This window comes from Eucalyptus grandis, chromosome 5 (genome assembly GCF_016545825.1).
Source record: "Eucalyptus grandis isolate ANBG69807.140 chromosome 5, ASM1654582v1, whole genome shotgun sequence".
NCBI lineage: Eukaryota > Viridiplantae > Streptophyta > Magnoliopsida > Myrtales > Myrtaceae > Eucalyptus > Eucalyptus grandis.
The window spans coordinates 48,811,015-48,835,943 of NC_052616.1; the positions used below are offsets into that span (position 1 = coordinate 48,811,015).

A 24,929-nucleotide genomic window follows, 5' to 3' on the forward strand; every position below is an offset into this window, starting at 1 on the left:
CGTGCGAAAAACTTTGTCATGTCATATCTTCGCCAAAGTTTGATTTGAGGGAGCTTATAGTCAAAAGAAAGCTCCTCTAAAATTGTACCATGGACACAAAGCTAAAGTGTCGCAACTCGCAAGCTTGGGAAAGAGGTAATTGCTTGGGGGTCTGACTGATTCAATGTAAGCTCCTCGGACTAGTTGAATTCTAGTTAGTTCACGCCAAAACGAGGGGATTCTCGAGAAATTCCTTAATTATTGTCCAACTGAAACAATTTCCATTAAAAATGTCATCTCATCCTCAAATCTTGTTTCCGCATTCTATTATGAGAGATACATATACTTTCTTTCTCAATTTTGATATTATTTTGGATCTTTTCCGTTTCAGATAAAGTCATTCACATAATTACCTGGCGGAAGAAATTGTATATGTCAAGAAAATCAGCCTGAAGCATTTTTGCATAGTGAAATTCATTAGATAAAGTAAGATTGGGTTATCGATTACTCATCGATTGGGTTATCGATTACTCATCGATTTCTTATGTTTGAATAAGATGGTCAAATTGAAGATTAATTAACTTTGTCTATTGCTTGCTTTTCTTCATCTTCGTGCAAGGAATACGAACTTCATTTTCCAGCAAAAGGAGCAAGGCAAGAATAAAGAAAAAAAAGGAAGAAACCAAAGGGAAATGCGCTCGGGAGGGCATTGGCTACGATAAAACTTCTCGGGATTGTTTATTTCTGGCATCGATATTAAAATAATGCGGGGGAGAGAATCCGGATTTCATTTTCCAACAAAAGGAGCAAGGCAAGAATAAAGAGAGAAAAGGACAAAGGAAAATGCACTCAGAAGTGGGGTCGACCCCGTTGGATCTGACTTGGGTGAGGTCGACCCACGTATTCGCAGGCAACCTTGGTGAGAGCTCCCCTGCCAAATCCGATGAGGCTGGCCCTTGCCCAAGCTAGGGTAGCCTCATTGGATCTGGCTTGGGCGAGGTAGACATGTGCCTAGGTAAGGGCAGCCTCGGCGAGGGCTCACCTGGTTGGGCGGAGCCCTCTCCTGGGCGGTGCCTCGATGAGGCCACCCTAGCCTAGGCGAGGGGAGCCTCGCTAGAGCTGCCCTTGCCCAAGTGTTGGTTGGCCTTGCCTAGGATCTGAGGTCGGCCCTTCCCAAGGCTCCACCTCGCCTTGGCCAATGGCCGATTGTTGCCTATCACCCGGCCGCCACCAAGAGGAACAAGAAAGGGAGGAGAGAGAAAAAGAAATGAAAAAAAAAGGAAAAATAAAGGAAGGAAAAAAAAAAAATTAGAAAAAAAATTAAAAATCAGAAAATGATAAAAAAAATAGAAAAATAATTAAAATATTATTAAAAATTATCTATGTTAGCAGACTGGTGTCCACGTCAACAAAATCTGGCTAAAATAAGCCGAAAGGACTAAATTGGCACCAAACTAAAAGGTTTAGGACTAAATTAGCACTAGTTCAAAAGGCTTAGAACTAAATTTGCAACATTAAAAAAGTTTAGGACTGAATTGGCATAAATCAAAAAGTTTAGGATTAAATTAATATTATTAGGTTTAAGATTAAATTGACACAAATGCAAAAGGTTTATTACTTTTTTTTGACACTTTTCCCCTAAGATTTGCATTGGGTATGGTAAAACTTCTCAAGATTGTCTATTTCCGACACCAAGATAAAAATAATGCTGAAGAGTGAATTGTGTAAATTTCATATAATACTATATTATGATGTAGAGTGCGTGGCCCTATTTATAAGCATTATGAAATGACTATGTTAGATAATAAGATCTCAATTACAATCAATCAGAAATATGGGCCGATATTTGCATAATTCCAAGAGATATGAAGAATTGAGAGAATTACGGAAAATATCCAATATATATATATAACATCCCTCAAACTCCAAGTGACGCAAAATCAGTCATTTGTGGATTAAAGAAAAGATTGAAAAAAGTGCTTAGGTGGATGTGCCTTTATGAAGACTGATCAATGTTAGAGAACAAGTTCTGCAGGCTATGTTGTTATTGGTTTGCTAAAGAGAGAACTGGCAAACTTGTGTAGGCTAAGCATGGTTGTGGTTGAGGCTATGCAACTGTAGAATAGGCTAAAGTGGCTAGTGTCTTTGCAAGAGGCTGACATGGTTGCGTGGTAAACTACAAAGAGAATTGTGTAATTTATATGTATTATAATATGTAGTGATGAATAGTGTATAAGCCTATTTATGAAAAAGTGTTAGAAAAATCTTAAACCTATTGCATTGGTGCCATTATATTCTTAAACTTTTTAATTATGTCAATTTAATTATAAACTTTTTGATCTAAAGCCAATTAAGTTTTTTTTTGTTGTTGCTAATTTTAGTCTGATATTGCTGATGTGGACGTTGTTGTCTTACGTGGCATGATTGGCGTTGATATGAACATTTTTAATAACATTTTTTTTTCTTTCCTTTCTTTTCTTTCTCTCTCTTTTTTTCCTCCTCTTTCCTTTGATGGCTGGTGATGTCGCCGAGGTAGACGAAGCATGCACAAGGGCCGGCCTCCCCAAATATGGTGAGGCTACCCTCATTCTAGTTTTTTTTTTTTAAAAAAGAAACAAAAGAAAGAAAAATTTTAAAAATTATTTTAAAATATTTACATCAATGCCGGTCATGCCATATATTACATCAACGCCAGTCGTGTCATATAAGATGACCGCTGTCCATGTTAGTAATATCCGACTAAAATTAACAGAAAAGACTAAATTGACGCTAGGTTAAAAAATTTAGGACTAAATTAATGCAATTAAAAGGATTATGACTAAATTAGCCCTAAACCTTAGGACTTTTCTGGCATTTTTTCCATCTATCTATAGGTTTTATGAGATGACTATATAAAATAATAAAATATTGCAACAATCATAATCAATCATGAAATGTGCAACCAAGAGATATAGGTAAGATTAAGAGAGATATGGAGAATTGAGGGACATATGCAAAATTCCCTAGATATACATCCCTGACAAAGAGAACTCTAGGAATCAGAACGTTGGGAATTGACATCCAAACCAAAAGGTAAAACTGTTATTGGAGCTAAATGGGTGTTCAGAAACAAGATGAATGAGAAAGGAAAAGTCGTACGAAACAAAGCAAGACTCGTGGCCAAGGGATATACGCAAGAAGAAGGAATAGACTATGATGAGACTTACGCTCCAGTAGCAAGGTTAGAAGCTATTCGACTATTACTTGCGTTTGCTTGTTATAAGAATTTCAGGTTATTCCATATAGATGTCAAAAGCGCCTTCCTAAATGGATTTATCCATGAGGAAGTTTATGTGGAACAACCACCAGGGTTTGAAGACCCAAAGAAGCCAGACTCAGTCTTGACCGAAAAGGCTTTGTATGGTTTAAAGCAAGCACCTCGAGCTTGGTACGACAGATTAAGTAAGTTCTTAATACAAAATGGTTTTGTCAAAGGTAAAGTAGATACGACTTTATTTATCAAAAAGGAGATCAAAAGTTTCTTACTTGTTCAAATATATGTGGATGACATTATCTTCGGATCTTCTAATGAAAATTTGTGTAAGAAAGTTTCTAAGTCTATGCAGGATGAATTTGAAATGAGTATGATGGGAGAATTAACATTCTTTCTTGGTCTTCAAGTAAAACAATTGAAGGAATGAACTTTTATTTATCAAGAAAAATATGTTAATGATCTTGTCAAAAGATTTGACCGGAGAAGTGCAAAAAGACCGACATACCGATGTCAAGTTCTTTGAAGATAGACAAAGATGAAGAAGGGAAGAAAGTTGATCAAAAGCTGTACAGAGCATCATTGGTTCACTTCTTTATCTTACCGCTTCTAGACCCGACATCTTGTTGAGTGTTTGCATCTGTGCAAGGTTTCAATCAGATCCTAGAGAATCCCATCTCAGTGCTGCGAAACGCATCATTAAATACGTGGCTTCATCATCAAGCATCGGTCTTTGGTATCCTAAGAAGGGAGACTTTAATCTTCTGGGATATTCAGACGCAGATCTGGCCGGTTGCAGAGTTGATAGAAAAAGCACTTCGGGAACCTGCCAGTTGCTTGGAAGTGGGACAGTGTCTTGGTTTTCAAGGAAACAAAGCACTGTGTCCCTTTCAACAATGAAGCAGAGTATGTAGCCCGGGAAGCTGCTGTTCGCAAATTCTATGGATAAAACAACAGCTAAGAGACTTTGAAATTGAAGACTCATGCACGGAGATTAATTGCGACAACACCAGCGCTATCAACCTCACCAAAAATCCAATTCTCCACTCAAGAGCAAAGCATATAGAGATTCGACATCACTTTATTAGAGATCATGTTCAAAATGGAGATGTTTCAATTCAATTTGTTGACTCAAAGAATCAATCGGCGGATATATTCACAAAGCCTTTGGAGAAAAATCAATTTGAGTCTATTCGTTCCGGACTCAACATTTTGAGGTATGAGGATATCAAAGCCTAAAGACTTTCAGACTCAGACTTACAAGACTTTATCTGAAAGACAGTCTTGGTACGTCCGTCAGACATGAAAGTCTTTCTCCCTTGAATCTCATCTTGAAAAGGTACGATCATCAGGCTGTGTTTAAATTGTTGCTATATTTAATTGACGTAAATATTGCATCGCTTCATTTTCAAAAGGGAAGTTATTTTTGAAATAGCTATTTTTGCGGAAAAAGACAGTTATTTTGAAAATGCATATTTTAATTTCCTTTGTGATGGTTCGTTTACCCTTCTTTTTAACCGATCGTGCACTGTCGATTCCTCTTCACTTTTCTCTCAAAAACCCTAGAAAGCATCGATCCTCCATTCCCGTTTGTCTTCTTCGTTCAATACTCAAAAAGTTGTCATCTTTCCCTGGGAAAGTCAAGCAAGGAATCTTCCAAAAGCGAGAAAGATGTCATCTTCAAGAAAGTCCTCAAGAATCGCAAGCGGGGACCACGGCGGATGAGTGAGGGGCCTACGCACTTCGATCTTACTGAAGATGAAGTGACTCCAGAACAGCAAGCGAGCCCACAACATTCTCAACAGCGTCATTCTCCTCCAACTAGTCCTCAAGGCGTTGATCATCAACAACAGGAAGAAATCATCGAGGATGCAGACCCTGTAAGAGTTCAAAAGCCCGCTTATATTTACCAGTTATATCGTGCCCTAAAAGGAATTCGTACTCCTTTGAAATACATTGATGATTTTCTTAAAGACAAAGGACATGGGAACGAATATATCTTTCTGAAAAAAATGGAAAGTTTGGGAATTGCTCGAAAAGGGGTGGCAGAGGAGACCCTTGCAAATATCCCAAGTGATCCTCGTGGGGGGGCCGAATCGTAGATGGGAATGATGATGATAATATAGTCAATTTCAACCGAAAATGGGTGTTGCGGTTGAAAATCAAGGAAAAAGGGAGATTTGTTCATATCAAAGGAGCAAAAGGATCTCGTACTCGAAATTGCTGAAGCGTGGGGTAATAAACCCTAGGAGTGTGGATTTTGATTTTCTGGATGCAGTGAATGTGAACTTGAGGGAAAAGTTCAGTTATCTTCAACTTGAAAAGTTCTGCTCTGACTCTACAGAGGCATATGCTGAATTAACTGCATATTTCTATTCAAATCTAAGCTTTTTAGATGCGAATAGATTCTCTTCCAGCGTTAAAGACCAAGACTATATTGTGGATATGAATATGCTGGCAGATGTGTTAGAAGTCGAAAGAGGAAGATATCAAACAATCAAAGTTTCCATTGCTCGGGCCACACTTGAACTAGTGAAGGACAGGAGAACAGATGAAAAGATCACCTACTTAAGGATGGGTGCATTCAACATCTTGCTTCACAAGATTGTGATTAATTGCCTCCGACCGAAATCAACTTCCAAGACTGATGTCTCAAGTTCAGAGGCCAAGCTGATGTATGCCATTCTTTTTGGAAAAAGGTTTTCTCTCCCTCACACTGTGATGTTTCACATGTATAGAGCAATGATGAAGGACAGAGGTCAACTCCCTTATCCAAGCCTTGTTATGAAGTTATTCAGACATCTGAATATTCAGCCTCCACAAATCTTTTGTGTTCGACCATGCGATCATATGGTGGTAGGTCTGAAAATGGTTACCAAAATGCGTCTGAAGGAACTGAGCAAGGAGTTGGAGAAATTCAAGGAGAAGACTCCTGCAAAATCTCATCAAATCTCTTCTGCAGCTAAAAGAAAAGGGAAGGAGCCCATGGTTGCTCCATCCAAGAGAAGAAGAGCTCTCCTCGTTGAGGATGAAGATGATGAGGAAGACATCACCATCTCTGCATTGGCTTTGAAGAATTTAAGTCGTCTGTTCCACAAACAAGAATCGGAACAAATGACAAAAGAAGAGAGGAGAAGGAAGAAGAAGAATTAGAAGCTGAAAAAGAAACAGAGGAGGAAAGACCTGAAGAAGAAAGAAGAGAAGAAGGAGAACATGCAGAACACTCTTCTCCACCTGTAGGCATGGAAACAGGGGGAGATCAGGAGAAAGGAGTGAAGTCTTCATGTCCTGATGCAAGTGAAGGAGTCAGTCGCTCACCAGCAGACCCAGAGGATGTTTATGCATCTCAGTTTCCAGAAGAAGGTCATGAAGTGTCATCACCAAACCTGCAAGATTATGCTGATCTACCATCGTCTGCATTTACTCCATCAGATCGAGCCGAAGCAAGTACTCAGACCGATAATGGAGCAGATTTTCGCAGAATCATGGATATTCTCTTGGAGATGCGAGGTCAGATTTATGCCTTGGGATGCGAAGTTCAAAGCTTGAAGAATGAAGGTCAAGCTTCTTCCTGTTCATTGAATGATAAAATGCAAGCCCTCTCTATTCAGAATCAGGCCTATGCCAAGAGTGAGGAGATTGCACAACTAAAGGAAGACTTTAAGAGGCTGGAAGGCATCGTTCAGTCTATGGAAGATTTCCAGCTTGTCCGCGTTCCCAAGCAATCTTAACTTCATCTCATCCTTTTTAATGATGACAAAAAGGGGGAGAGATGCAAGATTTGATCAAAAACTTTTCATTCATTAAACTTTTTGTTTGTTGGATTGTTTTGTGGTTTGTGGTTTGAACCCGTTTGACTTTGTTTTGTGTCTGGATGAGAACTGAACTAGACTTGGACTTGACTACTTCTATTAACCAATATTGATATCTTATGAATGGCTTCATCATATACTGTAATAACCTATTTTCTGTGGTTGCGGATTCTAGTGTTATTCTGTTAGCCATTTATCTCTATAAGATATGCATATGTGTTTGAGGAATGTTTTGCAGGTCAAAAATATCCAAATCTGCAGAAAGTTTTGTCACCATCAAAAAGGGGAGATTGTTGGAGAAATCTTCTTGAAGTGTTTTGAAGTTGACAAAACGTTTCTATCGGTCTAGTCTCGAAGGCTTGAGACTCGCTATTTAAAGTCGAAGACCTCCAGGACAGCCGACTCAAGACTCAAAGTCTATCCTCATTGACATTCTCTAATCCATTGAAGAAAGGTTATCCGTGAATCGTATGTTTCGTTAAGGATTTGACCTTATCAACGGAGAAGATCTCGTGGCTGGAGAAGACATAACGGAGTCCTTTGATTGATCGAAGATTGACTCGATAATTGAAGATCCGGTGATTGCCTAAGTATTATTGGAAGGTTCGCTTATGGAAACCGAGATCCCGATTGTATGGGCGAACAGATTGATGGGCTATCAACACGTTCCTTTAATAGCTTGAACAATCTTCCTAATCGATTCCGTCCAACGGGTAGATTGGAGGAATTCCTTTGGTAAGTGCCAACGGGTATGATGGCATAAAGGAGTATATAAGGAAGACTGTCTTAGTTGTTCAAGGTGTGCGCGATAGAAGAATTCCAAAGTCGAAGCTTCTTTTGTTTAGACAAATCCCTTGAGCGAACACTTGTATACAAAAGAGAGTCTATATTTGTGAGAAACCTTGAGGAGGTGTGGTAGAACATCTACACTGTGAAATCAAGGCAAAGTTGTGCTGTAACTTCTCTTTTGATCATAGTGAAATCCAGCCGGTGGGCTGTCAGTGCGGAAGAGTGGACGTAGGCTTGGAATAAGCCGAACCACTATAAACCCTGTGTTCAATTCTCTCTTCCTCACTCTCTCTACCTCGATCGTATTTCATTTTGTTAATTAAGAGAGAATTTCCTTTCTATCATATGCTAAGAATCACTTCCGTATTTCGATAAATTGTTTATGCACCTATTCACCCCCCTCTAGGTACTCATACTAGCAATATGATGTGTTGATTTGTATATAGGGGGTAGGAAGAGCCCTGCCTAATCCTAGTCACTAGTCTTTTGATGTGTTGATTTGTAATTATTTTTGTAAGATTTATATATACTCCATAAGCATAAACAAAAGAATTGCTTACTGTGATTTATATTTTTAATCTTTTGGGTACGTATAAGTTATGAATTTATCTTTTAGTCTTCCCGCCATGAAAATGGCTCATGAAAATCCATCAATGCAAATTGCTCCAGTTAGCCTTATGCGTTTTTGGATATGACCTAACCGTGCACTGACCTTTGACGGCTCATAAAGCCGTCGACTACTTTTTCTTCATGTCCTAGGTACACTGGGACCGCCGCCAAAGCTTGCTTCGAGACCTTTTAAAATCTCTACATGTCCCTCCCCTGAGAAAACATTGGGTACGTGAGACATTCCAGCTTGGCAAACAAGACTGCGCTCGGAGGACGACACGTGTCCTCGTGTCAGGCGCCATTTTGAAAAAATTTCGAACTGACTGACTGAAGGTTTCTTCTTTCTTCCGAGTCTCTTTCTTCGTGCCTAATGCAGGAGGACCTTATCCGTCTCTCTCCCCATTCTCCTCTCTCTCCTCTCTGTCTCTCTCCCCCCGCCTCCGCTGGTTGCTTCCATCACCTCCCACCCTGACGCCGACGCCAACACCTCCCTCTCATGACGTCCGCTCTGCTCTCTCTCTCCCCCTCCGCGAAGTCGTGCCTCTCTTCCAGCGAAACGACGAGCTTGACGGCGCCGGCAATGGCGACGAAGCAGAAGATGGAGACGAAGAAGCAAAAGTGCGCACTCGGGGTTCTGGATATGGCTCGTTGCGTCAGTCGCGTTCCGGATCGCCCTCGTCTACCTCCCTAGGAACCTCCGCCTGTCCACCCGCCCCGAGGTCGCCACCCCTCTCACCAGCATTCGCCGCCGTAACGCCGCCTCTCTTCGCTCCGTCGATCGATTCCCAATCCCCGATCCCCCGCCCCCTCCTCCCTTGAAATCTTGGAGGTTCATTTTCTTATACAATTTCTGATTTTTCTTGTTTGTGCCGCTTGTAGTTGGCAAAGGCTACTGGTTGAAGCAGTAGGCGATCTCCCTACGCAAGTTCGGCTCCGTTCGATCTCTGGTGTGTCACTGTTTGATGCTTTGATCCCTTCCACAGGTTCCATGTATCACGGTTCTCCTTTGCTATTGCTCGTTCTCGGACCTCTCGCTGTCAAAAGATAACTATCGGAGTATAATCGCCGATGCATTTTGAATGCTAGGTTGATTGTGAGCTTTGCTGGTTATCTGCTAGAGCTGAACTAGATTTATCCGGCATTATCAAAGTGGAGGCTGTGGCTTGTGCAAAAAGTTGTTTTCGATTCCAGAAATTGAATTTCTGGTAATTGGTATATGCTGTCATAGTTGAAACTTGGATCCACTTTTAGTCGAATCCAACCATATTTTTTCTGTACATGTGTCAATTCTATCTCCTTTGCATGTGCTTGTGTATATGCATCGTCTTTTGACCCATTATAAAAGGCCTCAGGTAGGGCAAGGTGCTACCTAAGTGCGTGAATCAGTTGGCCATTTGTGTAAGTCTTCATCTGGGCAGGGCATGGCCTTCAATTGGTTGTGCATTTGGATCTCTATTTCCTGATGGCCTGCATCCTTTTCTCCTTCTTCTTTAAATTTGGTTGCTTTAGATTGTAGTGTAATGATAGCATGCTTATATTGGACTTTTTTCCACTTAGCTTTATGCTGATGGAGATTCACTTGGCCATGTATCTGGCCTTTTTGTCTGGTTGTGATTTATCCATTGATCACAATTTAAATCTGAGATATTTGCCCTGCATGGCATACCGTTCTGCATACAGAGAACTTGGCAGTTGTAGTGCTTTAATGTAGTTTTATGCTGTTTACATATATGTTCCCTGGGTAATATCTTTGCCTATGCCATGCAGATTTTGCCACTATTTAGCAAGCATAAGGTGGTACATTTCAATAAGACAGATGCTCGTTTGGCAAACAATGGAATTTCACTAGATCTTCAGAGGCTCAGATGTCGAGTCAATATAAGCATGCTATCATTACACTACAATCTAAAGCAACCAAATTTAAAGGAGGAGGAGAAAAGGATGCAGGCCATCAGGAAACAGAGATGCAAATGCACAACCAATTGAAGGCCATGCCCTGCCCAAATGAAGACTTACACAAATGGCCAACTGATTCACGCACTTAGGTAGCACCTTGCCCTACCTGAGGCCTTTTATAATGGGTCAAAAGACAATGCATATGCACAAGCACAAGCAAAGGAGATAGAGTTGAGACATGTACAGAAAAAACATGGTTGGATTCGACTGAAAGTGGATCCAAGTTTCAACTATGACAGAATATACCAATTACCAGAAATTCAATTTCTGGAATCGAAAACAACTTTTCGCACAAGCCAGCTTTGATAATGCCAAATAAATCTAGTTCAGTTCTAGCAAATAACCAGCAAAGCTCACAATCAACCTAGCCTTCAAAATGCATCGACGATTATACTCCGGTAGTTACCTTTTGACAGCGAGAGGTCCGAGAACGTGCAATAGCAAAGGAGTACCGTGATACATGGAACCTGTGGAAGGGATCAAAGCATCAAACAGTGACACACCAGCGATCGAACGGAGCCGAATCTACGTAGGGAGACATCGCCTACTGCTTCAACCAGTAGCCTTTGCCAACTGCAGGCGGCACAAACAAGAAAAACCAAAAATCGTATCAGAAAATGAACCTCCAAGATTTCAAGGGAGGAGGGGGCGGGGGATCGGGGATCGGGAATCGATCGACGGAGCGAAGAGAGGCGGTGTTATGGCGGCGAATGCTGGTGAGAGGGGTGGTGACCTCAAGGCGGGTGGATAGGTGGAGGTTCCTAGGGAAATAGACGAGGGCGAGCCGGAACGCGACCGACACGACGAGCCATATCCATAACCCTGAGTGCGCGCTTCTGCTTCTTCGTTTCCATCTTATGCTTTGTCGCCGTCGCCGGTGCCGTTGAGCTTGTCGTTTCGCTGGAAGAGAGGCACGACTTCTCGGAGGGGGAGAGAGAGAGCAAAGCGGACATTGCGAAAGGGAGGTGTCAGCGTCGGTGTCGGCGTCAGGGTGGGGGCCGATGGAAGCAACCAACGGAGGCGGGGGGAGAGAGATAGAGAGGAGAGAGAGGAGAACGGGGAGAGAGACGGACCAGGTCCTCCCGCACGAGGCGTGAAGAAAGAGACTTGGAAGAAAGAAGAAACGCTCAGTCAGTCAGTCAGTCCGAAATTTTTTCAAAATGGCGCCTGACACGAGGACACGTGTCGTCCTCCGAGCACCTTCTTGTTTGCCAGGCTGGAACGTCTCACCTACCCAATATTTTCTCCCTTTCATGCCTGCGCAACACTCCTGATATCCTCTCAATTCTCTCTCACACCAATTGAAATTCCAGCAAGAAACTCACGTAGATTTGACAATTTAACTCGCCCATGGATAACAATCAAGGAGGCCGTCAAGCAACCGCCAACAAACCTGGGATCGAGGTCATGAAACAGATGTTATTGCCTTCCATGTCGGAAGATATGAAGGGAGTGCCGAAATTGTTGAAAGAATCAGCAGGCGAAAGCAGCTGCTGCATCTTCAGAGTCCCTGAGGCAGTTGCCGGAGTAAATGCCGCAGCGTGCTGGCCTTTGCACCGTCTCTTTTGGTCCGTACCACCATGGGAAACCGGCGTTGCAGATGCTTGAGGAGCACAAGTGGAGATACCTCCCTGCTATGCTGGACCGAATCCATCCGCATGGCATCGGGCTCGAGGATCTCATCGGTGTGGTGGGGCCCAAAGAGGAAATGATCCGGCATTGCTACTCAGAGAGCACCGACATGTTCAGCGGACCTGATTTCGTGAAAATGATGGTTCTCGATGGATGCTTCATCATCGAGCTCCTCCTTCGATGGGTAAGATCTGAACTGTCTGAACCCGACTACCGCCTACGCAAAGATCCATTTTATGCTCCTGTGCACGAACTTCTAGGATCCGAACAGGATGATCCCCTATTAAGAAATTCGTACTTGTTCACTTCTCTTGTGCGGGACCTTCTACGGCTTGAGAATCAGGTCCCGTACTTTGTTCTGGAGGATTTGTTTGCAATCACGAATGTTTCGAAAGTAAAATTTACCTTGGTCGATCTTGCCTTCCGTGTCTTCAGTTGCTATCTGAAAGAACCTTACAGTGGCTGGAAAAGACAGGGCGATGTAAAAGGAATGCATTTGCTCGATTCATTTCGACTGAGCTTAATTCCTCAGGGTCGACAAAATAAGAGAAAGTCTCCTAATTCGATCCGATCCTTTTACAACTCTTTTACATCTATCAAGTCAACTTCCAATTACTGTCGACGGGGATTTAGATTTAGGCGGAATCGTGGAGCCTGCACTTAATGGAGGTCAAATTTGACGTCCAAAGCCAAGTCTTTTCAATTCCGGAACTTAGAATTGATGACACTGTCAATTGCATCCTCCTCAATATGGTTGCTTTTGAACAATGTCATAGCTATTGCGACAAGCATGTAACTGCCTATGCCATGTTCATGGGACGCCTCATTCAAACAAAGATGATGTAAAAATTTTGTGTGACGAAGTCATTCTTCAGAATCACAGTGTGAGCGATGTTGCCCAACTCTTCCGTGATGTCTGCAAGGATGCTTCTTGTGATAGCCAGGCGGACTATCTAGAAGAGATTGGAATCAAAAAATGGTATACCCCATATCGTATGTGGAAAGCACTCGTGAAAGAAGTATATTTTTCCAATCCAGAGGTGTCTATTTCGGTGGTAACTCTTCTAGTGACGCTTACAGGCGTGATTCAAACGGTGTATGCTCTGTTGCAATACTATCAGCCCAAGTAGCAGGCAACATCTAGAAGCTACATCTTCTGTATTAATTCCATTACATGTATTGACTCTGCTTTCAGTGAATCTTTTGAGTTGCTGATACTTTCCTCGTGGCCACATCAATCTTGAATAAGCGATCAAACGGATATTCATCACTAAAGTGGTGATCACTAGGGGAGAGCAAGATTGCTGATCTACTAGCCCCGGCCAGTTCAAAACTGTGCAATTTTTTCCTGAAATTTTCAAATTTAGGAAGTTTAATTGATTAAACCACGCTCTGAAACTATCAAAACCAAAGTAACATAACCAAAAAAGCAAAAAAAGTGAACTGGTGCAACATTGTCTTCATTTTACTAGCCATGCCAGATACTTTGTCTAACAAATACCTGCACTTTTCCGCCCATAAAAAGCACAATTGGTGCGTTTGTTTGTGTTTCTGTTCAAAAAGTGATCTAGGGAATAGAAATAGAAAAACTATTTATGTTCTAGGGAATAATTTTTTACCATAAAGGTAAACTTGTTCCGGGAATAAAGAAATAATAGAAACATGTTTGGTAAATTTGTGTACTTTTTTTTAATTTCTTTTTAATTTTCTTTTTTTTTTAATTTTTTTTTTTTTTTTTTTTTTTCTTCTTTTGGCCGGCGACCTCACCCAACCACGGCAAGGCTAACCAGCCCCCGGTGAGGCCGAGCTCATCCAGCCACCGGTTGCCTGGCGGTGGTCTGGCGACGCCGAGCCTGGCTTGGGGCCGGCGATGCTCGGCCTCGCTAGGGGCCGACAACGCTCTGGCGAGGTCGCTGGCCCTCGATGGCCGGTCACCGGCCATGGCCGAGGCTGGCGACCGGCCAAATAAAAAAGAAGAAGAAAAGAAGAAGGAAAAAAAAAAGAGAAGAAAAGAAAGAAGAGAGAAAATTTGTTCTTAAAAATTGTTTTAGAAACATTAAACAAGTTTTTTTGTTTTTTTTTTGTTTTGTTCCAATTTTGTTCCCCGGAACAAAAAAACAAATTTGGAATAAAAACGCAAACAAACGCGTTTACGATTCTTTTTTTTTTTGTTCTCGGGGAACAAAAAAAGAAAAAGAAAATCTGTTCTTAAAAAAAAAAAGAACACAACCATACAGGCCCTATGTATCAAAGAATTGAGAATACTCCAGGACCAATGAAGCAGCTAATGTATTTATCTCTATCATGGTCAACCTATTCTCGAGTTGTCTTTTCCAAATATAAGAGTTATCACAACGTAGAACTTGTTCTCCAGTTGACTACCCTCGTAACATAGGCCGAACTCCAAAGTGAACTCACGAAATTCCTTTGCGGCCTGCATAAGCGGAATGTTTGCATAAGTGACCACTGAAAATTTGGCGAAATATCAAGGTACGCGTGCATCAAAATCTGGGTATTAGGAAAGAAAACCATAATTGGAGCATGGTGGCACGTTATGTACCTTAGACTGGCGTAAATAGACGGGCGCCTTGTAACGCCCAATAGAAGCCATGCTTCCCAAATGCCTGTACACAAATGGGTCTCCTAGAGGTATGTCTTTCAAGCAAAATGCTTTCCCTCCATTTTGCTTCTCCATCCTATGAAACAGCTCCTCCAAGAATTTTCCTTCCCTTTCCGCGACCTGTTTCAGAAAATTAGCATTCATATTTTTTCCAATTAAAGAAGAAAACTGAGCCTTTATGCAATGGGCAAAATTGATAGTGAATGGCCACTTCCAAGTTCAAATGGAAGTATGCGTGCTACATCTTGTACAGAGTAGGACAAGAAAATAAAGTTCGAGATTTTTGCCTGAGAAGTAAAGAGTGGAGATCAAACCAAAAACAACAGCGAGAAATCTTCAAAGGAATCAGACTAGTTGACTGGAGCTAAGCTAAAGCACCGGCCTCTCCATCTGTTCGAGAAAACTTGATCACACATCGTTTGACTATGAGATCTATATGCTCTTTATATAAGCTTTTGGATTGGATTAGCTAACACACTCCAATATGAAATAGTTGAGAGGACAAATCATCCACATGGAAGATGGTCAAATGCTAAAATGAGCTTATCATGAAGTTGTTGATTTAAGGGACAAAGGGGAGTAAAGAGATCTTCTCTCCTCACGTTTCACCAGCGGATTAGGAAGATTAAGCGACTTGACAAACTCTGAAGGTTTAACACCGGCGGACCAGATTAGGAGACCGTTTGGAACATCTGTCCCATCATTCAGCACGGTTTTCTCCATATGCACCTCTTTCACCGGGCCTTTTAAAGACGAATTCCAGACTAGCATTGCGAGCATTAAATCATCACCACAATGAACTGCTAGAAAAGATGATGGTAACTTGAGAAAGAAAACCAACTTATCCTTCTTAAGATCATTAATCATTGAGAAATTGTAAGTGAAAATAGTGAGCATCTACTTCTATTTCTGAAACTTTGTAAGGTTGCTCTGTTAAGTGCAATTCATAAGGTTGAAGAGTTAAGATAGCTGGATTTTCAGAGAACATGAGGTTCAACAGAAGCTTCTTCCCGATTTCTTTGTCATGATTCACCTCACGAAGCAAGTAGGTGTGTTCCTTGAGACCCTTTAGACTGAAAGTCAAGGGCTCGGTTCTGGCTGCGATGACCAGCTTGTTTGTATGCAACTTTAAACAGGTAAGGATCTTAAGGCAGTCCGCCATTGGCAACTACTTTACACCTGGTCGATGAGGAACAGGATCTAGCAAAATAGAAAATCATGAAGGAAAAACATGGCGGATCTGCAACAACTAGTGCTATTTGACATTTCTTACCGGTGCATCTCCAGTTTCATCTTGTTTAAGAAATTAAATTTTACCCTATCTCATTATATAGTATGCACCTAAAACACTTTTCAGCATGTCTGACACCTGGGATAATGCGTGTCGATATTTGTTAGTATATTTGATTTGCCAGGTAACTGCCGATGGAACTTTTATAGCTGGCAACATCGACGGAAATGCAAAAGTATGGACGGTGCATGTCAATGATCTTTTATACAGCATATAATAAATTTCTGATGTTTGTCAATTGCTAATCAAAGAACATGGAGGAAAATTCCATCTACACATCCTGAATAATCAAGCAATACATGCTAAATGAAACTGACTACATCCTTCCAGGGAAAAAGTATAATGAACATACAATAGCCAGATATTCGACTTACTTCATGCTTGCCAGCGTCAATTCCAGTGCAGGAAGCCAAGTAGAAGAACGAATTGGGAGTTGCCACGAGCAGGCTGTATCCGGCTAATGGCTCAGCAGCTGATTGGAACTCCATGGCTCGATGGAAGAAGGGGAGTGAAAACCATGTGATTTCAGGGAGAAATCCACACGATATCAATACACATTCACATCAAACCCTTTCATAAACCAGCAAGCCGCCTAACCCGTCCCAAGAACGACCTTCCTCGGTTTTCCTCCAGGCTTAGTTGGTTGAGACCTGGATAGCTGAAGTTCTCATACGATGAGAAAATTTCTTCTGATTTTCCATAAGCAAATAAAATATGGAAAAAAGCCCATATTTCTTGGAGGAAAGGCGTCGATTGTAATTGACTAATTCAAATTGATGATTTCATCAATCTCATTTGACTGCCAATCTCACAAGCGTGAGCATAATAAGCATGGAGTTTTTCTTGGTATGCCATGACCGAGAACAATGAAAAGAGAATGTCAACATAGGCAAATGGTTTCCTCTAAACAATAAAATCTGTAAATATACATGGCGAAATTCCTCTCTTCACGAGTCAATCGTAGAAATGAAGTTCATTTCAACTTCTCTGTCACGGGATGAACACCCGAAGATAAGCAGAACAAAAGGAAGAACAGAGTTTTTTTCCCCCAGAAATTCTATTAATTCCTCCAGGTAGATCACATCAAGGGTCATTAGGTGAATACAGTTCAAGAGCATGCCAATCACACGAGGAATATGTAATAGACAAACTACAAAGAGGTAAAATAAACCAACTGCAGATCTAACCAAGAAGCTCTGTTAAGAAAAACCAAAAATCATTTAATACCAGTGCCTTAACAATACGAATACGGCAACCAATCAAAGAATAAGAACAAGAACATGTTTACATGTAGACCTACTGAAAAAATGAAGCAAGAAGAAAGGACGTGGAAGCAAGCCTCCAGGATGTAACGAAGCGAACCACCGGTGAGAAACATGTTGATATGTCTTTTGCCACTGTTGGAATCCGATGCGTCTCCAAATGTTGTAGAAAGGAGGAGATGGTCCATCAACTCAATCAAATGGAGGGCATTTCTTAAAAAAGATCGTTAATGACCTCTTTAAATTGGAAAAAAAGATGCAGATATTTACAAAAGAGAACAAAGACTAAATGAGTAAGTTTGAATAGGTGTGATCTATTTCAGGATGGGCAGTTCCCACTCTGGAGCTGAAATGGCCCACTAAAAACCAGTTCCAATTAAAACCAGGAACTGCCTGTTAGTTCCATAGACCCAGCTAGGAATCAGAACGTTGGTTCGATCCAGTTTCGGGTGGGTCCATGGCTAGAGGCGACTGAAAGCGAGAGCAACAAAGGGAGCAACAACACTAGAGGCAATCTAGAGCAAGAGTGAGAGACAGAGAGAGGGATTGATGAGGCTAGAGGCCACCAAGAGAGAGATAGGGAGGCGAGGCCGTGAGATAAGTGAGATGAGAAATGGAGAGAAAGCTGGAACTCTTATTTGAAAGGTTAAAACTTAAAAATTATTATATATGTATATATCAATTCAAGTGAGTGGGAGGGTGGTTCCACAGTGATGCAAGCCTAGGGAGGCTTTCTCAAGCAGTAGGATTGGGAGAGTGACTCGCACACAGAAACAGGACGACAGGAATTTCAACACTGCGCGAGCTCAGGAGAACAGTTGTATCTTTGTCGATACAGATCGGATCGACCTGATTCCAAAGCCAAATGAACAAAGACTTCTGGATCTACAATTTCTATGTTTTGGGTTTTCTGAAATAAACACTGTAGGATAGTCGAAATTGGGTTGGAAATAACGAATAGAATATGAAAAGATAGAAACTCCGTTGGTTGCTCTTCTAGGCCTCCAAGGAAGTTGAGGGGCACCGATTCTTCTAGATCGATGACTGCAATTCTTTAAGGATGCAGATTTCAAAAGCTCCGACTCACGGAGTGAAAACTCTTCTAGGTTTTCAAGGATATGAACTCTACAAGGTTCAAGATACTTGCTTCAAAGCAAAGTTTTTTATTTGTCAAAAGTCGTCTGTCTTCTACAAGAAACTGGGCTTATATCATCAAAGAAATAAAGATAGAGCATTGAAACTAGGAGAAATAAAGGATCATTGAAACTAGGAGATATAGTAAAGAGCATGGAAACTATAAACTAGTAAAAGCGTCACGCGAGCTTCTAAGGTGTCTTTCAAGCTTCCGGGATGAACTCAAGATGTCGATACAGCTTCTCGATTTCGTCGAGCTTGAATGCGGGCCGATCTTTTTGGTCGAGAGCTAGTCTTTAATGTGAGCTGCATCACATAGCTAAAATCGAGAAACGGATCAGTACTCATTGATTTCAGTAAATTAGAACTAGAACCGGATTGATTCCTATAGGAATTGCTGATTCTAGACAGTCCCCTAGTTTTTTTTAACACATCCCTAAGTAAAAATGTATATATAATGGTTATTTGATTTTCAACAATTTTTTTTATCATTCTTTTTGAATGACTAATTTTCTAATATGTTAACTGGGATTATATTTCCAGTTTGTCCCACTCTAATCTGAGATGCCCTTACAAATACAGAGGTGCTCTCAACATTGGGTTCCAGTTATCCAACACGGTTGGAATCCTGGTTGCTAATGTCCTCAACTACTTCGCGAAGATCAAGGGCGGTTGGGGGTGGTGCCTGAGCCTTGGCCATTCGTGGCCCCCGCCCTCATTGTCACCATCAGGTCCTTCGTCCTCCCGATACCCCAAACTTGATGATTGAGCAGGGCAAGCGCGAAGCAGCCAAGGCGGAGCTGAAGCGTATCGGCGGCGTTGAGAACGTCAATGGGGAGTTGGACGACCTGATAACGGCGAGTGAGGAGTCGAAGCGAGTGGAGCACCCTTGGATGAACCTCTTGCAGAGGAAGTACAGGCCTCACCTCAGCATGGCAACACTGATTCCCTTCTTCCAGCAGCTCACCGGCCGATCAACGTGATCATGTTCTACGCCCGTCTTGTTCAACACCCTGGGGTTCGCGAACAACGCCTCACTCATGTCCGCCGTGATCACGGGGCTCATCAATGGCGGCGCCACGTGGGTCTCGATCTACGCGGTTGATTAAGCGGGTAGGTGAATCCGTTTCTAGAGGGTGGAGCTCAAAGGCTGATCTGCCAGGTACTTGATCTTATGACTTTTGCTACGACCAGATTATTTTGCAATCACTTTGTTTAGTGCATCAGACATATGGTTAAATGTCATAACAAGCAATTTTTAGTAGTCACTCAATTCCTAGACATTATTAAGTAATCCTATCACATATACTTAAATGAATTTTAATTATTAGATACGATGAGAACATCGTTTCCAATGGTTCATTCATATTCAAAATTATTTATATATTCTATTCATGTTTATAATTTCTTTGTATATTTGACACTATATTCGGTCCTTATCATCATGATACATCCCTGAAAATTGAGCATATAGATGCGCAATTATACTATTCATGTTCAGATTGTTGTAGCATCGGCGATTGGTGCGAAATTCGGAGTGGACGGGAATCCAGGCGAGTTGCTCAAGTGGTACGCGGGCATCGTGGTGGCCTTCATCTGCACCTACGTGGCCGCGTTCGCCTGATCATGGGAGCCGCTCGGGTGGCTCGTGCTGAGCGAGATCTTCCCCCTGGAGATCCGGTCGGCCGCCCAGAGCATCTCGGTCAACATGGTCTTCACGTTCATGGTGGCTCGGGTCTTCCTCAACATGCTCTGCCAATTGAAGTTCGGGCTGTTCCTGTTCTTCGCCTTCTTCGTGCTTGCCATGTCCATATTCAACTGCTCCTTGCCCAAGACGAAAGACATCCCGATCGAAGAGATGGGCATGATGTGGAAGAAGCACTGGTACTGGTCTAGATTCGTTAGTGACAAGAATGTTACTAAAGGAGGGATCGAGATGGGTTACGGCAGATAGAACTCGAAACTTATTCTGTCGTTTCTAAAGGAGGGATCGGGATTGAGATGAGCAACCATAGGAGGGAACCCGCAATATGTGTGAGTGAAGAATTTTGCAAGATATGGACAATATTTTCCTTTGTTTCCAGTTTGTCGTGGCGAATTATTTTTCTGTGTTTAATTCATCACAACAAATTAGTGAAGTTGCAATAGCGATACGGTTCGTCACTTAACCAAACAAAATTGATTTACTATGATTGATGAACAAATTGCAATTTTCAAACTTGCATCTAATAGTTTTTATAAGTATTGAATGAGCTCATATAGTCCTTGATTTGACCCTATGTAAGGAGATCTTGTGCCATTGCAAACGTTTTCTACAGATTTCTCACTACTTGTGCTTGTCATTTGGTACAAATTCTATCGATAAACCGAATCGATTTGCTATTGCACAACTGAAAAAAAAAAAAAGGAGGTTTATGGAGCTAATCTTCAAAGCTCATCAGAATCTAGACACAAGTTTAAATAGGTCTTCAACTTGTTTTGACACCTTTACTGTTTACATAGGACGAGTTCAACCGAAGTTGACCTCATTCGATGGTAGAGATTTCACAAATACCACACGAATCAAGTTTATGCCATAAGTTTTGGGAATCAATAGTTTGGGGTCAGGCCATGCATGATTGCATCACCATGGAGCCAAAATACTTTTGCCAGCTTCAAGTTCTTTTAGGAAATATACTGGGATATCGGCAGAGAATGCAATTTATATCTTTATGGCTTCTCATTTAGCCTCCCGATGATCGCAGCATTCAACCACATTCAAACTTTCTCGGCTCTTTGCACTCAAGCTAGACTTAGCAATTCGCCTCAAGCATTCCTCTTGGTAACTCTTCTTCAGAATGCTTCGGGCTTGCCTAATCTTGTTGGAAATAAGAGTGGATATAATGCAGGTAATTTGTGGTTTAACTTAGGTTGTGACTGAAAATGCAATGAAATTCGGCTAAGAATGACTTGCTGCATTCTCAGAATATTCCTTCCGTTGATGACCTTCAGAGGCAAGTCAGACAAACGGCAAAACATAGATCTGAAGGCTGTGTTGAGTTGAAGTAACTTCTAGAATTCACCGGCAACATTGCATTGCTTGGGGTTTCTCTTGATGATTTAAGTTGGAAGTCTGTTGCTAGGTCAGTATCAAGCAAGTCTTTTTTTTTTTCAGGAAAAGGTGACCGGCTCCGCACCACCCACGACTAACGATCCAAGATTGGTGAGCATGTTGCCAAAGCCTCATCAAGATGTTGGCAACTAGAAAGTCTCTCCATATGAGATATACCATAGCTAGGCAATGCAACAAGAGTTGTTCGGAGAACCAAGCAATAAAGTCGTTAGTTGGGGCATTAGTATGAATTGTTGTACGTTGGCTAAACCCATTGGTTGCAGTAACGTGGGCTTCTTGTCGGCATTAGCGTGAATTCTTGTCTTTTGTCTGATGGCTGAGCCCATTTGCTTGTGATGATTTAATAACCTATCCAGAAAAAGAGGAAAAAAGTACTAGCACATGATATTATGTTTACCATTTGATGGCATTGGGTCGAATCGATCAAGAATTTTCTATGTTTTTCCTAAACAGAACATACAGCCTCTCCCTATAGATGTTTTTTTTTTTTTTTTTTTTGGTAACTTAAGGAAGTCCGCACGGCCGGCAGCCGGAGGTAAACCATCGGGGGCGACACGTGTTAGCCACTACACACGTGTCACCGGGTAAGTCGCCAAAAGACTCAAAGCTAGCCTTTCCTGCAACTTGCGTTGCAAGAGCTTCGAACACTAAACCTCCTTGATGGAAGTCTAGCGCCTACCTAGCTGAGCCATCACGGTAGGTGGTCTCCCGTAGATGTTTCATATTGTTTGCTATCAAAAATTTGTTACCTTAACCTCAAGATGAGAGTCACTCATGGCCATTCTTGTAGATGTTTCATATCGTTTGCTATAAAAAATTTGTTACCCTAACCTCAAGATGAGAGTCACTCATGGCCATTCTACATAGCATATCCCAAGATGGGGCGTCAAGTCAAGCAAGCATAACAAAGAATATAATCCATCCGTCCTTGTTCTTGAAGCTATCCCTCGCATCACCGACAAAACTATCTCGCTAGCTGTATGGCTGCCCGAGCTGCCATGTCTAGGTCGTCGGAACACTATCCTCCTTTATCGGTGGGATAGACCATTGTCGTGGTGATACGAGTTTGATTAATGGAATGAACCATTGACATGAAATACAACGAGTTCAATTATTGAATTGAACTAGTGATATTGTTTTGATATTATGGACAAACAGGAAATTATGCTATTGATATAGCCAGTTTGAAATATTACATAATTCATTTTATTCTTCCAATTTGTTATATGTTGGATTGACATAAATGAGTCATGTCATTGAGTTCTAAATATGTAAAGTGGAGGCTCGATCTGCTTATAAGATATGTACTATTCACTAAGCTTTGCTGCTCACTTCTCTTTCCCAATCTTTTTAGGTTTCTTACTTAGTGGCCATTAGAGTGAGAGCATTGGGCTTTTAGAGTTGGAATGTGGTGGTTCGAGGTTATGCCTTTCGAGTGTAAGGACGGCTGTGTCATCTCCATCCCTTTAGGATTCGGGTGTGACCCTAGTATTGTCACTTTAGGCTCTTATTTAAAATAATATTCACTTTAGAACCTTATTTTAGAAACTGAAGGACTTCAAGCCCTCATTTAAAATAGGATCAACTTCAAGTCCTTAATTGAGAAGATAAACGTACTTCATACCCTTATTTTAGAAACTTTTAACGATCTTTTTTTTTCCCCTTTTTTTTTCCCTTCCTTGTTCCTCCTTCCTCTAGCCGGTAGTAGTGAGCACGGCGAGGCTCATCCCCACTAGCCACTATTGTGGGTGAGCCTCACTTAGTGATGGTGAGGCCCTGTTAGATTTGGCGAGGCCATAACTTGCTCATGGTTGGCGAGGCTTGCTCATGCTAGAGACTGCATGAGGTCACACCCTTCAACCCCACGAGCTTTGGTGAGGCACGACCTCATCAGCATTTGGTGAGGTGAGGCATCATTCATGGCTAGTGAGGCTTGACTCTCACTAGATTGGCGAGCGAGTGTCGCCTAGCCATTGGCAACCTCTGGGCAGAGAGGCTGCATAGTGGCAACCGGCTAAAGGAAGGAGGATGAAGTGAAGAAAAAAAGAAAGAAAAAAAGAAAAAAATTAATAAAAATAAGATAAAAACAAAATATTATATGTTAGCATCCACTAAACAATTAGCCAAAATTAGGTGAATGGACTAAATTGACACAATTGTAAAAAATTTTAGGATTAAGTTAATAAAAATAAAAAAAGGTTTATGACTGAATTGGAAAAATTACAATAGGTTTAAAATTGTTTTTGTAATTTTTTCTGGAATTTTCCCAACCTGAGTGGATAAGCTCTAGGCCTGCAATTGAAGAGAAAAGCTGCAACGGTGGCCAATATTCCTCTGCCCATTTAATTTCCAACCTATTTTCTTCTTTCTCCCTTTTTTTCCTTTTCTTATTATGGAATATCAATGGCAGGTGAATTACCAAAAAAAGTTCTAATCGTGTTGAACTTTGTGTTAATAATCTACACCTTTCAATTTGGCCAATTAAATCCTAACTTTTTATTTTTTTTACCAAAAATATAAAAAACCTAACACCTTTAATGATTTGCCAAAGTATGGATGTTGACCATCCTACGGGCATGACCGATGCCGATTTGGGCTAATTATATAATTTTTAAATAATTTATCTAATTTTTCTACTTCTTTCCCTTTTGTGTCATTCGCCGACCATCAGTGGTGAGAGTTGACCTCGCTTGGCGAGGTTCGGCCTCAACAAATTTTGCAAGACTGGTCTGGCGCCCAAGAGAGGCCTAATGAGGGTTGGCTTGGCCAAATCTGGCGAAGGGGTCCTCGTTCTCACCCCTCCCCCTTACCAGCACTTGCTCTCACCATGCCAAGCTCGAAAGGGAAGGAACAAATGAAAAAAAAAAAGAAAAAAAGAAAGGAAAATAAAATTTTAAAATATTATTGATAAATCATAAAAAATTATTCATGTCGTTGCTAATCGTGTCACCTAGGATGTCCGGCCCAGCTTCAATGATTTATTACCAAAATTAGCTCTGATAGACCGCATTGGCAAATTATCTAACGGTTTAAAACTTGGTCAAATTAAAATTTAGTACTAAATTGATAAAAGTTCAATAAATTTAAGAATTTATTGGTAATTTTCGCTCAGATCGTGCCATGGACGCAAAGCCAAAGCGTTGCAACTCGCAAGCTTGGGAGAGAGGTAATTGCTTGGGATTCTCGACTGGTCAATGTAAGCCTGACTAGTTAAATTCTAGTTGGTTCACGCCAAAACGGGGGTTCTCGAGAAATTCCTTAATTATTGTCCAACTGGAACAATTTCCATTAAAAATGTCATCTCATCCTCAAATCTTGTTTCCGCATTCTTCATGAGATATATATATATAGATATATATATATATATATATATATATTTTCTTTCAATTTTGTTATTATTTTGGATCTTCTCCGGTTCAGATAAAGTCATTCACATAATTACATGGCGGAAGAAATTGTATATGTCAAGAAAATCAGCCTGAA

General features: G+C 41.2%; 1 protein-coding gene and 2 pseudogenes across 1 annotated transcript; 2 read left to right on the plus strand and 1 right to left on the minus strand.

The window, feature by feature from the left end:
• The first annotated feature begins 11,926 nt into the window (after window positions 1-11,926).
• LOC120293970 (UPF0481 protein At3g47200-like) lies at window positions 11,927-13,157 on the plus strand. The gene is made up of 2 exons (XM_039313810.1): window positions 11,927-12,508; window positions 12,903-13,157. The coding sequence occupies exons 1-2, from the start codon at window positions 11,927-11,929 to the stop codon at window positions 13,155-13,157; spliced, it is 837 nt and encodes a 278-aa protein (XP_039169744.1).
• Window positions 13,158-14,335: 1,178 nt separating this feature from the next.
• On the minus strand, window positions 14,336-17,606 carry LOC120293971 (annotated as a pseudogene).
• Window positions 17,607-17,813: 207 nt separating this feature from the next.
• Window positions 17,814-20,288, plus strand: LOC120293972 (annotated as a pseudogene).
• The last annotated feature ends 4,641 nt before the right edge of the window (window positions 20,289-24,929 follow it).